The following is a 15,050-nucleotide window of genomic DNA, read 5'->3' on the forward strand; positions in this document are numbered from 1 at the left end:
ATCCATATGAAGTTCCAAACAATGAGTGGAGCACCGATGAGTGAGCGCCTATACTTCAAAACAGTTCCGAAGCTACAAGTCCTTGGAGTCTCATGTGCAGTTCATGAATGGATGGGTTCAGGAGCTGCAGATCATAAAGCTAGCAAACAGTGGGAACACAGTAATCCGTATGAAGGTAAGCTGTGCTCAGACGGGCTCTGGAACCTGCTAGTTTAGTAGCTGCTAACCGCTAATGCTAACAACCACTCACGCATGTAATGTACTTTTAACTAGCTGCTATGTGTTTCAAAGATGTAGTTAGTAACGTTAACTGCCAACCCTCCGGGTTTCTCGCGTATTTGAGCCTTTTCCCGCTGCCGTTTTTATTATTTTCCCGTAAAAGATCCCAACTTTGAAGGAAAGAAACAATGTAGGCCATAAAATAAAACCGTGCATCTTTAACTTACCAGAATGAAAATGCAGGGAACACACTCTCAATGACATTGGAATACTGTGGAAAGTTATGTTCGGTCGCCTTACAGCCGCGATCCAAGCTAGCCGACGACTCTTTATCTCTGATGCTTGGTCTCCATGGTTACGCCTCCAGTCAGGAAAGCGGTGGAAAGTTAACCCATTTTCTATGTTTCCATGGCGATCATGTGTTGAGCTGTTACAGTCCACAATACAGCAACGGTTTACCATGGTTGAAATCAAGTTAAGGTGAAATTAATCAAATTAAAACACGGCTGAGAGGGAGTACAGTACGCGGTAGTCATAGGCAGTAGTCTGAGCCGCGGTAAAAGACGCATTCAACATGGCGGCGACGCGAAGTGCTTACGTCACGATGACCAAGCCCTATAGTAACTGTCCCCCACAGTTTCAAAAACCTATCTGCGCCCCTGCTCCTGGGTCATTCTAATGCATTATTAGAATGACCCAGGAGAGCCCACCTGCCCCCACCCTCCCTCACGACTTTCTACAGAAGCACCATAGAGAGCGTTCTGACCAGCTGTTTCACTGGGGGCTGCAGCCCATCACATCATCAATGACCCCTCACACCATGTACAGTTCTCCATGCTGCCCTGTGGAAGGACGGTTTGCAGCATCCGATGCAGGTCCAGAAGATTCCAAAACAATTTCTTCCCCGCTGCCATCAGACAGATGAACTGTTGAAAAACTCTAAATCATGTCAGACTCTGCATCACACTGATAACACCAAACCTAAACACTGCATAATTGCACCATATATTTGATGCTTTGAACTTCCATATCAATGTGTTTTTTGTATCACGTTTGTTTTTTCTCCAGCACTGTTTATATTCTACAAGTGGCTCAAAACCATGCCTCTACTGAGCCAAATGAAGGGATTAAGCCTTTAGATTCAAGTGTGTTAGAGAAGAGAGGCATCTAAAAAAAGATTTTTCATTAACAATTTTAGATAGTCGACTTCACTGCATATGAAGACAGCAGTAAAAGCAAACTTTAAGCACATATATAAATGCAACTAAAAAACAATATGAAACATATGAACAGGTGTAAGTCCTTACAAATCCAAATCATATCTTTGACATAACTTGAAATCTTGAGGCTTTCAGCAGATAGTAATGGCTAAAAGCTAGTCTTTAATTTAGCAGATAGGCCTGAAATAGAGGAACACCTGGAACTGCAGTGCAGATTCTACAGGAATGAACTCAGAAGGGCTGACAACAAAATGCATGCCACATTTTTCAGATTTTTATTAGCAAAAAATTGTTTTGCAAAGCATGATCCTTTTTTTTACCCCCCATTTCCACATCACACTTATGCAACCTTTGTGTTGGTCCATCACAAAACTTCTATAAAACATTGCTGTTTGACAAAATGAGAAAAGGTTTAAGGCTGGAACAACAACAGTCTCAGAAATTTAAACCAATTCAATGCAAATTTATTGAAATAAATCATCTGGAAACTTAAAGAGAAGCATAACTTTGGCTAAACAGGCTGTGCAGCATAAACTGAAGCACTTTACATAAAAGGCACTTTAAATTTAATTAATTGGTTAAAGCCACTATTAAATAGAAGACCTGCCAAATGAAGGCACAGGTATTAAATGTCAGGAAAAGGCACTAGCGGAGGCAAAAAGGCTGCCTGATTTGTCACACATTGAAGAAACCCCCCAAAAGAATAATAAAGACATATTCTCAGGAAAACTTAATACAGCTAATACAACACAAATATCTTATACTCATCTCCATGTGTTCAGTATGGCATTATCTTGTAACCATTTTGTTTGAAAGTTTGTTAATTTATTAGTTTAAAAGCAACAAGTCATCCGTTTCCAACATCACCACGGGGGAAAAAAGGGTCTAATACAAAAAGGTGAGGTGAAAAAGTTTGTCAAAAATACACCTTAAAGCAAACAATCAGACTTCATAATGGAATGGAAAAAAAAAAAAATCACATCTATAACATATTATAGCTTTAAAGCTAATATTCTGTGTCTCTTTGGAGGGCTCGCAGCAATGAGGAACTGAGCCTGTGCATTGTTGTGCAAAGTTACACTACTTGTTTTGTCGTACAGGGAATAAAATCAGGAATAGATTTCTTGCAGGGAGATGTGTTTCTAACCTCACAATACTGTTTATTCAACCGTTTACAGGCCGGAGGGACAAAAATAACCACAGTCACACACTTTGAATCATTAGACCTTCTCACCTGACTTTGAATTAGTCGGAATAAACCAGTAAAGGAATGTGATATTAAGTACATGCTACCTTAGAAAAAAACAACCTCATACTGGAAAGGATGGAATACAAAAGGAAACGAACAGATGTTGATCAAGGCTAATAAGGTAAGATGGTGTTAGTTAAGGCGATCATTCGGACCACTCGTCGTCGTCGAACTCCGAGGAGTCGTCCTCGCTGTCGCTGCACTCCACAGCGATACGGCGCGACAGGATGGCAGCCACATCGTTCCCAAAGTGATCCCTTTTCTCCTGTTCCCGCTGAGCCTCCACCTTACGCAGGTTGAAACCTAGAAAATTAAAAGCAGGACGACTTTTAGCATCCCTGCAATTGGCTACAAGCAGCATACTGTAATCAGTCACTGATGTATCTTGGAAAGAAGAAAAATTAGTCATTACAATCAGATCATTTGGCTTTCCTTATTTGATGGAATGGTTACCGTTTTTCTGCTGTTTATGAAAATAACTGGAATAAAAAATGTTTTCATATGTGATTAACTTAATAGATCTTTTGAAAAAAGATTAACTGCAGTTACAGATTTAAAGTCATTGTAAAATAGTAAAGCTTTGCTTCTTCATTTGAAGAATTATTTCAGACATTTCCAAGATCATATATTGGAATCAAGTACTGATATTTTCTCAACTGCCTGGTTTAATAAATTTCAAAATAAAAGCTCATAATATTTTAACATACAGTTTAAATGATTTCATAGACTGTCGGTTGCATTTAAATAGAAGAATCTTCTCTGTGAGTCTGTATCTGCTGGATGTTCAAAATCCTCTATTTGCTGTTGAATACATCTTACCTTGTCGGATGGCGCACAACAGGTCACTGCGGGCGTCGCCGGCGGGGGCAGGCTGAGGTTTAGGTGCGGAGCTTGGGGCCAAGCCACCAGAGGGAGAAGGACCAGCGCTATAGTTAGATGTTGGAGGAGGCGGCCCAGGGGGTGGGGGAGGAGGCGGAGGGGGTGGTGGTCCTCCACCTGCACATGGAGGAGGTGGAGGAGGAGCCACAGCGGCCATATCGGGAGGTGGAGGCGGGGCAGGTGGGGATGGAAAGGAGGGCGGTGGTGGGGAAGGAGGCGCATCGAAGCCAGACGGAGGAGGCGGTGGAGCAAAGTCGGAAGGTGGGGGTGGCGGGGGGCGCGGGCGGCGGGGAAAGGTTGGGGCGGGAGTTTGGCATGGGAGATACGTCAGGAGGAGCTGGTGGAGGGTGGCTTGGACTCAGCAGGCTGTTCCTCTGCTGACCTGGGCCCCCATGCTGCCCATCATTAAACCTGCAGAGAAGAATTAGATGTTAGTAGCAAATTCAGACATCAATAGACCATAATGTCGACTTCACTTCCTCAAATTAACATTTTATATCTGTGCAGACGCTACCACACAAGCCTGTGTCTGAGTGAACTAAAGGCTGAGATCATTAACCCAACACGTTCCTGGCTTCAGCTGCCAGGGGCTGCACTGTGCTGGCAACATGGGTGGGCTGTGTGTATGATGCTAGGAGTACTTACGCCATGTCTACGGGTGGAGGAGGCAGGATGTCATCAGGCGGAGGCGGAGGAGAGCCCGGATCGTAAGCGTAGGAGCCCGTGCTTTGCTCAAGGTAATCAGAGTTTTCCTCCCTGGATCCAATGCTGCCATTTAATCCATCAGAGGCATTCCTGAGCGCAAACAAAGACATCAGCGTCAATTCAAGGGCAGAACAGAACTCATTTGCAGCTTCTGCTAATCAATGCAGCATTTGTGGATAAAAGATGTTTGTCAACTGAAAAAAAAAAAAGTTAAAAATTAAAAAGGCTGCAGTGTTTCATAAAAGCCTGGCAGAAAACAGACAAAACTGAAAACAGATAAACGGAGAGCAGAGATGGCTTAATTTATTTTTCACCTCCAACAGCGTGATGCACCATAAAAACAAATATCTTGCTTAACAAGGTTCTTTAGACTACCTGCTCCTATAATTATCTTCCTTTACTTCCCCCGAATGAGAGGAATTGTATATTTTAACTAAAAACCAGTCAGTGTTGTGATGAAAGTCAAAGTTTTGTTCTTTTGAAAATGCTTGAATATTATTCCCCATCCTTCAAAGGATAAATTTTTTTCAAACCGATTTCATAATTTATTAGATATATTACTTCTCTACATGGGACGATATTGACGATATGACAAAGATATACATAATGTAGTTAGTGTCTAGCTTGTATAATTGTCTGAATCTGCTGTTGCCTTGAAGTAACTAAACACAATAAACATATAGAAGTCCCACAACATACAGAAGAGCATCTTAGTTAAAAATGTCCAAGCTTGGCTCAATGTCAAAATATTTACAGCTTTTTTTCTCCGCTTCCTCCAGAATTGCCTTAACTCTTTAGGGATGGAGTTCATGGGAGCTTCACAGGTGGCCAATGCCTCCTCTACTCCTCCCAGATGACATCAGAAGCACTTCTCCACCTTCTGTTTGAGGACGGCCCACAGATGCTCAATAGGGTTATAGTCCAGAGACATGCTAGTAGTTTGTTTGTTTGGTCATTTTCTTTTAGGAATACTGCTCTGTTTCTAAAGGAAGATTATATAGCTGGCAGCACTAACTCGACCCCCAAACCATGACACTAAAGGTCATTTTTAATGGCCTTCTAGAGCACTAACAGTCTGATCCCTTCCTTCCTTTAACCTCTGCAGCATTAATATGCCCATCAGAGAAGTGGGCTCACTTCTCTGACCAAACATACACCCTGTCTTGATAAACTGCTGTATGGTCTTATCCATCCTGCTGCAACTCAGTTTTAGGATGCTGGCTAACTTTTATTTCAAGCAGCTTAAACACGAATGGCTGGATGATGAGTTGTTTTGAACAGACAGGAAGTTTACACCCATACAAGAGCTGCACAGTGACTACTTTATATTGAATCAAAGAGTTATATCTTCAGTATTGTCTCATAATAAGTTTTTCACTAAATGTAGGTGGTGTGAGTACTCTTGGTAGCTACGGTACGTTCAACAATATTTCTATCCTATGAAAAACATAAGCAACCAAAACAAAAAACCAAGTGGCAGAAACATGTTTCTGTTTTTGTTTACTGTAGCGTTTTTGTGACAGTCAGCGCTACACCCACCCCCCTGAGAACATTCCCAGACAGCTCGTACCGCCCCATCACTGTGTACAGATACAGTGATAAGGAGGTGGGGGTATAACATGAGCTGCTGAACTCTTGCTGTGTAAACTAGACAGAAGCAATCGATTCCATTGAGCCCTTTTTCCACTTCTAAGTGAGCTCTACTTTGTTGTATTCCTGCCCTCATCCACTTAAGCCTCCACAAAAACAAACGGACTTCAACATATATTCCTTCTCTGTCTTGATGAGACCAAAGTGACTGAGTAAATTACAAATGCTGCTAACTTTAAATAATTTCTTGGCACCTCTGAGTATTTATTTATTTATTTATCAGTCAAGTTAACCTCAGCTTCTCTTCCAGGAATGGCTTGGATTTGGCTCCATTCATCTTCCTGTCAACTTTGAACAGCTTTCCTGTCCAGCTGAGGAATTCCCACAGCATGACGCCGTCATCACCATGTCACTGATTATAAAATAGGAAGTATTCCCTCCGGAGAAGAGTGCAACCCTCTTTAGTCCATAAAGTAAAAAAGGGATTGTGAAATGAAACAAATTTGCAGGGAAAGCACTAAAAATATCTATAAAGGACAATGGAAATACTACAGATGGTCGTAGATAGAAGGTCTAAGACCTTAAAACTCTGCGAATCAGCTTAAAATGAGACTCTGGTGTTTCTGAGCAGTAAAACTAAAGTAGGTCCTCTTTCTAAATTTGGTCTGGCAGCCAAAGGCCAAATAATTTAGCGATTAAAACTGAGCCTAAATAACAAATGATCAAAACTACAAAGTTTATTGGCGAAGAGACAAAAGGACCAGTAACATCTTTCGTAGCTTATCCCTTCTTTTGTAGTAAAGGCCTTATTGGCCAATAACAAAACGGGCAAGGTTGTGATAAATATTACTGCATATTTCTACTGTACACAGTAAATATAGAAGAAACAGGTCCTAAAAATGTTTACAGCTTTTCTTTAAGACCCAGATTGCTAACGATGTCAATCAGAAACTATCAATAAATACGAAGCAAAACTTCTAAAAATACGAAATTGCAAACAAAAAATACCAAGTATTCAGCTGAATCTATAATACATAATTCCAGCTGTCCTGCTACAAAGGAAAATAAAAATGTTTCCATTATTTTTATTTGAACTGCTGCTGACTCTCCCCCTGCTTGTTGGTCTAACTAAGGTAGTTAAGGTGATAGAAATAAATAAATACTGTTGATCATATTTATTTCACCTCTTAAAAAGAACCCCATCTTTTGTCCAAACCATCTGAAAACACTAAATGAGGATTAAGATTTTTTGTATGTCAACTTTGGTTGCTGCAAAACATGTCTTCCAAACCCTCCTCTTTATCAGCGCAGACTATAAATAGGATTTCGGTTTAAATTTAGTTCTAGAAATGGCATTAAACTCCCTGAAAAAGGAAATGAAATTTGTAATCAGCCGAAAGTTTGTGACTGAAACCTCTTACTACGCTTAAGCTTTCTGAGTATGTGAAAGCACCGAGTCCTCCTTTCCGTTTACTCACGCCTCGTTCTTTGGTACGACAAACTCCTTTCCCATCTTAAGCCGCTCCCATTCGTCCTTCCTGGTCTTGATCTTCCGGGGATGAAGCGTCCTTGGGTTCACATTGTCTTTCTTCTCCCTCTGCACAGAAAGTAGATATTTAAAAAAGAAGAATGCCGACGTTACTTGGACTTTATGTATCATGTTTTTCAGGGGACGATGTTAGCGTGTCTTACTCTGTGCTTGCGTTTCTCCTTCATGATGTCTTTGGTGTCCTGCAGCATCTTCTCCTTCCACAGGTCAAAGAAGTAGGATGGATCGGTGTAAAACTTTAGAGCCTCTTTACCGTCCTCCCTACAAAACAATATTTACTGGCATTACGAGTTGAAGCCACACTTTAACGTGTCTTATAGGAGAGATTAATCTGGCTTAATGGTAAAAATACAAAATAAGCATCTGACTTTTCAGCAGATCTCTGCATTATTTAACCAAATGAAAATATTTATCTCCATCCTACCTGTACTTGCTGAGCTGGTTGAGGGGTGGGGGCGGATTACAGGTTGTGTAAGTATCCTGAACGGGCACCGGCAGAGACGGTCTGGTGAACAACTGCTGGTCCTGGGTCAGGCTGCTGCGGAAGGCTTTACGGCTATTGATGGCCTGCAGTGAGACTGGAAGAAACAAAAGGGAACGATGAATAAACAATTTAAATGATTCATTTGGCCTCACAAAAGGAGAGGCTGGAGATGGCTCCTGCAGAAACTAACAGGCTGGAAGATTTCTAACTGTTTTAAGGAGGAGGGCTTACCCTCTTCTTCTTTGGGGTCCAGTTGGGTGACTTTAACCTGCAGGCGATCCACCCTTTCCCCCAGTGTGTTGACTCTGGTAGCAAATGCTCCAGCCTGGACAAACAGCTCCCCGAATACATCCTCTGCATATCTACCTAAAGAAAAGAAAAGAAAAAAACAAACATTTCAATACGCCTGACCACACTCGGCTGAGAAATGCACTGAATACGGCTGTCGCTCACTGAGGCTGCCGAGCTGCCGGATGATGTTGGCCAAGCTGATGTTGGTCACACATTCCAGTTCGCTGCGGATAGTTGAAGGGAGGGTCTGACGGCTGACATGCCGCGGCTCTATATTCCTCGTCACCAAAGGCATGATGGGATGCGGCAGGCAGGGCAGCCCAACCCTGAGATGGCGGAGGAGAGAAGGTTGTTAGCTGACCTTTGGCTGATGTATAAAACATAGTAATTACAAACCTTTACACATCTGATCACTTTACAATCACACACATCATAGACTATTACAAAGCAGCGCATAAGTGTAGGGAAATGAATACATAGAAGTATGGAAGTTCAAAGTCTTTTTTTTTTTTTCAAAAATACATTCACAATGTACAGGTCTGAACTCTTTAACATTTATAGGTTTAAATTTTCTATTATATGCATTGTGTCTGTAATATAAATAAAATCATATTTACTTGCAAACATTTAAATATCTTGAAGTTAAATTTAGGATTAAAACAAAAGAAGAAAAATATATCATGCATTGGAACCGTAAAATGAATATTCAATGCATATTATATTGGGTGCTTTCCCACAAGATAATGGTCCTGTATAATATCATTAGCAAATAGATTATTCATGACTGTTTGGTAAAACACTTAATGCTGAGATATGAATAATTAAGTCATTTAAAAAGGCATTCAGTTCCTTTATTTATTTTTTAGAAGCAATCTGTCACAAATTAAGAGATTTGTTACTCTTTTATTAGCTTGAAATGTCAAATTATCACATGAGTTTGCGTTGCAGTCCATATTCTTGCAAACTAAACACATGTTTTGGGTAGTTATAATAATTTATAGAACAATTAAATCTCTTGGCAGCCACTAGAACATTTGACAGCTCTAAATAAGTCACAAGCTCATGACTAAGCAAACACAGCACACATATATAAATAACACAGAACCAGACGAAGCTAAAGCAGAAGCAAAACTGCAGCTTTGCTCAGATCAGCATCCACTATGAAGCAGCTGAGTGACCAAAAAGAAAGGTTCAAATAGAGAAGAGATTGGTAGGGGTTGCTAGTTCCGCACCATTATGTTTGCAGCTGTGTAAATATGTTAAATGATATGGACCAAACCGCTGCACCTAATGCCACTTTAAAGGCACACAGTAACATAGCAGAATATGGCTTTTGAACATGACAGCCCTGAACCCACACGAAAAGTGATCTAGAAATTAGTTAAAATTTCTTAAATTAACAGAAAACCGAATAGAATAGAAAATCCCTTTATTGTCCCACAATGGGGAAATCCGGGTGTTTACAGCAGCAAAAGATTGTTCATGAACACACAAATGCGGACCTTAAAAGGTGTATAAGAATATTTATGTTTGTAAGTTACTTATGTTTAACCATGTGACCTACTCTACTTGTAAGCCTAACTCATTGTATATACTTTCAACGTTTTGTTCTTTTTTAAGTATACCGTATAGAGCAGCAGACTAAATGTGGGCTTGTATGTATACGACTGTGTAAGTTGCAAAAATTTAAATAAAAATTAAGTGAAAAAAAAGTGAATAAGAATAAACACAATACTGAAGAGTTAAAAAAAATAAACAAATGAAATACTGTACTTTAAATTGTTTCAACAATGTAAAACAGTGCACCTGGATTAAATAACCAATATACAGCTAGAAACATTTTTACAGTAGTGGATATGTGAAAATAGTAGCAACATCAGAGATGTACAAAAATGACAGCAGCATGTTGTTTAACTGACGAAGGTAGAAACTGTGCACAATCAGCATGAATGTGACATTTTATTAAGGTTGTTGGGAACAGTGTTTGTTATAGAGTCTTACAGCTGCTGGGAGGAAAGATCTGTGATAACGCTCCATGGTGCATTTAGGGAGCAGCAGTCTGTCACTGAAGGAGCTCTCCAGCAAAGGCTTCATGCATGGGGTGGGAGACATTATCCAGAGATGTTATTTTAGTTAATTTTATTTTGTTTCCCACCTCCAGCACTGAGTCCAGTGAGCATGCAATCACAGAGCGGACCTTCCTGATTAGCTAAACCAGCCACTAAGTGTATTTAGCCTTAATTTGAGTAGGTAAATCAGATGATTTACCGATGGAATGAGTATTTTTACTCTTAAAATTTCATAATTAGAGATTATGATCTTGAAATAAGACAATGCAACTGGGTTATCTTATTTTAAAAGTAAATTGTCTTGTTCCATTGGCAAAGTATCTAACTTATCGCCTCAATTCAAGAACAAAATGCACTTATTCTAAGAAGAAAAAAATGATTTTTACAGATTTCAATTTTTTTGCATTGACTTCATTGTGAAAATGTTTCCCTGTTGGCCTCATTTTGGTTGCCTAATTACAAGTTTGACCAGTAAAATATGGGGCTTAACCAGAGGGATGATTCATAGCATAAATATCACACAGGGAGACGTTTGGGTTGAGCTTTTTTTCCTCCATCTTGGTTGTTATGTTACAAAAAAAAATAAATAAAGCCTCTAGCAGTGAAGGAAAACTAGAAATACATGAGGAACTCCGGGTTAATCACAGTGACTCAGCCCTCACAAACAAATAAATAAGTTTATTTTAATTGTTTAAAGCTTACATGTCGTATGTACGAAGTAATAATATACGTTCATACATTTACAGAGTGAAAAAAGTTAGGTTTTGGCACTTTTAGGTCAAAACGTTAGCTGAAACAGGCTAAATGTAAGTTGAGTTCTCGGCCTTGTCGGAGCAGGAAGTAAACTTGTAAGCGTCTCTTATCTCGAAGAAACTGTCCAACAAAGGTGTTTTCACAGCCGTCACCTCATAAACAACAGCATCGGATCAGTGTTAATGCCTTACCGTTCAAATTGGCGCCTGTAAACTCTCTGTTCTCTTTGCTGGTAGATGTCTGTGAAGATTTTCTGAAGAAATGTTCAGAGCTACAGTAAAGGCGAGCCGAGCCTGAGCAGCTCATTGAGGTCCCAGAGGTTGGAGACTTCTGATTGGTTGCCGCGTGTGACTTCTCGAACGTGATTGGCTGTTGCCGATGTCTTTCAGTTTAGCGCTCCGAACAGGATGTGGAAATTTCAACGTAAAGAGCGCAACTCCACCCAAGTTAGAGGCAAACATCTGGCCGCAATCTTCGTAAGGGAGGGCGGAGGCGGCCCCGCATTCCAAGCAGCGCTTCATGCGAGCTGGAACGCGTCCGAGGAATGACTGGCACTGGCTGCACTGAGTGAGAGCTTTCTGCAGAGGGAAACACTTAAAAGTTGATGGTGGTAAAGTGCATCTTTCCCCTCAGCGCCGGTAATTCAACCGGGAAGTGATTAGCCTTTCAACGGAAAGAACTGATCAGAAAATGGAATCAGATGTTAATACAACGCTGTAAAACACAATGCGTGAGAGTTTATATTAAAATATAATATAATTATCATAGAATACCGTGGGGTAGTTATAAACTCATGGGCAGTTCTAGGCAGGGGCCAACGAGGGCCAGTGCCCCTTTAGATCGTGTCTTGGCCCCTGTTATGCCCCTTGTACTGATGACATAATACTAAAATAAATTCTAATGATGATATGTGCTGCAACAGACATGGTTACTGATAGGTCCTTTGGGTCTATTTCACTTGTTTTTTTCCTTACAAATTCTGTTTTACTAATTATTTAAAAACAACAAGGTGATAGTTTCTATGGTATTGAGATAGGATCTCTGCTAAATGTTTTTTTTTCAAAGCAAATAAATTATAGATGAATTTATCAGTTTTTCTTGAGTTATAATTCAGATTTTATAGAAAACAGTAATTTTAACTTAAATGAAGTAAAAAATATGTAAAATTCCTAAATAATGCATGTATATAACACCCTTGTTTATAGATGTTGGGGATCGGCCTGTTTTCCAGTGTAGTCCTGTTTCTCTGACTGTGACTGGCTGGATGTGCTCTCTTCATCCTCTGACATGGGAGTTGGCTCAGAGCTTGTCTGCCTGGCTGTGTGTTTCCTGGACTATTACAGCTGCTTTTTGTATCTCTGCTTCTGTCTCCTTGAATCCACTGTCGCTACAAGCATGCTTAATGATAATAATAATAATAATAATACATTTTATTTAACAGCGCCTTTCTGGACACTCAAGGTCACGTTACAGAGAATAAAATGAAAATACAAATCAAAACAACGGGATGACAGCTGAAGTCAGGACGATCGAAGCAAAGGCAAGTGCTTTTGCTCTCATTTGAATGTGAGTACATGGCCCAATGTTCCGTAAAAACGTTAAAAATAACTTAAAAACAGGTAGTGGAGAGCAGAGGCTGCAAAAAGCGGCAGCATCCACTCAGCCGTGCATGCGTAAAGAGTGTGAGGGATTGCATTCGAGTCAATGAGTCGATGCAATCAACTGGTTTTCCTTAGATAGAAAACTTTGAATCAGTTTGACTGGATAATTTGGTGAACTGTAAAGTGCCTTGAGATGACATGTGTTGCGAATTGGCGCTATATAAAAAATAATTTTAATTAAACCTAATTGAATAGTAATTTAACTTCATACAGCTATATTATAATATATTTGAATCCCTTGCCCTGTTTTTTATTTCATGCTTTTCTGTGCCCCCATGAAAACACCACTGCCCCCTCCTGGCCCCCTGGTACGTTTGGTCTAAAACCGCCACTGTATAAACTTGAGTCCAAATTGTACAAGCTGTTAGATATATACCTTTCAAATTGTTGCAAATAAAAAATGAAGTGTGTTTTTAAACATTCTCTTTGCCTCTAAAAAGTGCACACAGTTGCTTTCTTAAATCAGCTAAGTATCCCACAAAATCTAGCTATGTGTATTTTAACCTATACTCCTCCATGAAGGGATTTGTTAGGAGACATTTGTGACATAGCCACTGTGAAACTTGGGGGTGGCAGTATCATGCTGCAAAAATCCTTTATTTCAGGGGAGGGAAGCCTTTGGGTTTCATTGTTTCAAATATGAATTCAGTCACCTTTAAGTTTCTTGCTTGTGGAAAAAAATATAACATTTGTTTTCTTGACAATGTTAATTAATTCTTAATTAATTACATAAAGTTCTGTATGTATTGAAAGAAATGTGAACATGTTAAAAGGACAGTAAGGGCTCTGAAAGCAAAATGATGAAACCAAATTAAAACAATTCTTTATAAAGGAAGGTAGACAAGATCAAAAAAGTTTATTTTTTGGTTAAAAATCCTACCTTTTTTCACATAAAGACCTTTCTATTGCCTTGCTACCAAAATGTGCTAGATGTTTGAATTTGCCTCGTCTTATCTAGATTCTTGAGTTATACATAGAGTTATACATAGATTCTCTGTATTAATTTGCATAAATAGTTTCACTTTGTGCACTTTTAAAAGGGAATTCAGGTCTTTCACTGACATGCAGAAAAATAAAATGCCGTATTACATGTTTTAAACCTTCTACTTGGAATGTAGCAGGTTAAAATGTATGTAAAGACATTCATACTTACAGATTATTTGTCCTACTGTTTTTTTTATTTTGAGAAAAAACATGATAGTGTATAAACAGTCAAAAAATTTCAATTTATTTACATAGCTCAAACTCCAAACAAAGTGAATATCGGGGTTCTGTATAAAAAAAAAAAAAAAAAAAACTGGTTTAAGTTCAAATCTGAACGAAGAACAAATGTTCCTTTATGGTCATTTTAATAATATTCTACACATCTCTAGTTCCCTCTTAAACTCTAATCTGCAACCCCCTTAATCTCCACTAGAGGGCAGTGTTTATCGGATACATTTATGGTATACAAGGATCAGTGTTGCACAAAATATTAGTTTTGTTTCTTTGTTTTTTTAATTCAAGGTTCAGGGTTCAATATTTATTTATTTATATTGAATATATTATTTCTTTCTCTGTAAAACACACAAACAGTAGAACACGTAAACTAAACAATGAGCCACCCTACCTCACCAGACAGCACACGAAGTATAATAGTACACCATAGGTATCCAAGGGCTTAAAGTGACCAGTTCTCAGTGGATTTGATATAGGGCTGAAACAATTATTCATGATTAATGGATAATTGAAATAATTTTTAAGTAATTTAGTAATTGATTAAGCTTTAACTAGAGAGTAGATACTCTAAAATATGCCTTTAGCTGACAGAGTAACTCACTTACAGCAGTATTTATACCAAAATTATAAAAAAAAATTTGTAAACATTTTGTATTTAAGATAAAAATCTTTTTTTGTCCGTCAATATGCGCTTTCCACCACTCCTCCAGTGGAAAAGCTTTATTTTTACTTTGTTTAATTTGACAAAAAGTCTTCTTTAAGGAACCTTTGGCTGTCTGATAATTAATTGATTGATCGAAAAAGTTATCGACAGATTAATCGATTTGCAAAATAATCTTTAGTTGCAGCCCTACTGTGGTCTTTAACTTGAGATTTTCAGAAGATAAGTCTTCTTCAGTGTAGAAAACTCATATTACTAGCAACGTTTCAGATCTGAAGGTATACAGCATATTCCAGACAGGATGTCTGCATTTTAAGAAATATCTCATCCCTACTGTGTACAGCATAAGGACGAATTTTAAAGATTTCCTTGTACCAAGTGGTGATATTAGGAAAGAGAGTTTTGGTCCTTTTAAGTAGTTTCTAGTATTGAAGAAGACTTTTCCAGAAAGCCTTTAATCTATATACAGCAAAATGTAGGTTCCTAGAACGAGGCCAAGGGG

The 15,050-nt window shown here is 39.0% G+C and overlaps 1 protein-coding gene across 1 annotated transcript; it reads right to left on the minus strand.

Annotated features, from left to right (window-relative positions):
• Nucleotides 1–1,699: 1,699 nt before the first annotated feature.
• Nucleotides 1,700–11,351, minus strand: wasf2 (WASP family member 2). The gene is given in 10 exon segments (XM_038288848.1): nt 1,700–2,991; nt 3,508–3,845; nt 3,847–3,978; nt 4,213–4,362; nt 7,341–7,459; nt 7,555–7,672; nt 7,836–7,989; nt 8,127–8,261; nt 8,349–8,512; nt 11,200–11,351. Coding segments are annotated over 9 exon segments (1,437 nt in total). The 5' UTR covers nt 8,482–8,512; nt 11,200–11,351; the 3' UTR covers nt 1,700–2,833.
• Between the last annotated feature and the right edge of the window lie 3,699 nt (nt 11,352–15,050).

The sequence above is a fragment of the Cyprinodon tularosa genome, unplaced genomic scaffold (assembly GCF_016077235.1).
Source record: "Cyprinodon tularosa strain WSP-4 unplaced genomic scaffold, ASM1607723v1 ctg26, whole genome shotgun sequence".
Lineage (NCBI taxonomy): Eukaryota > Metazoa > Chordata > Actinopteri > Cyprinodontiformes > Cyprinodontidae > Cyprinodon > Cyprinodon tularosa.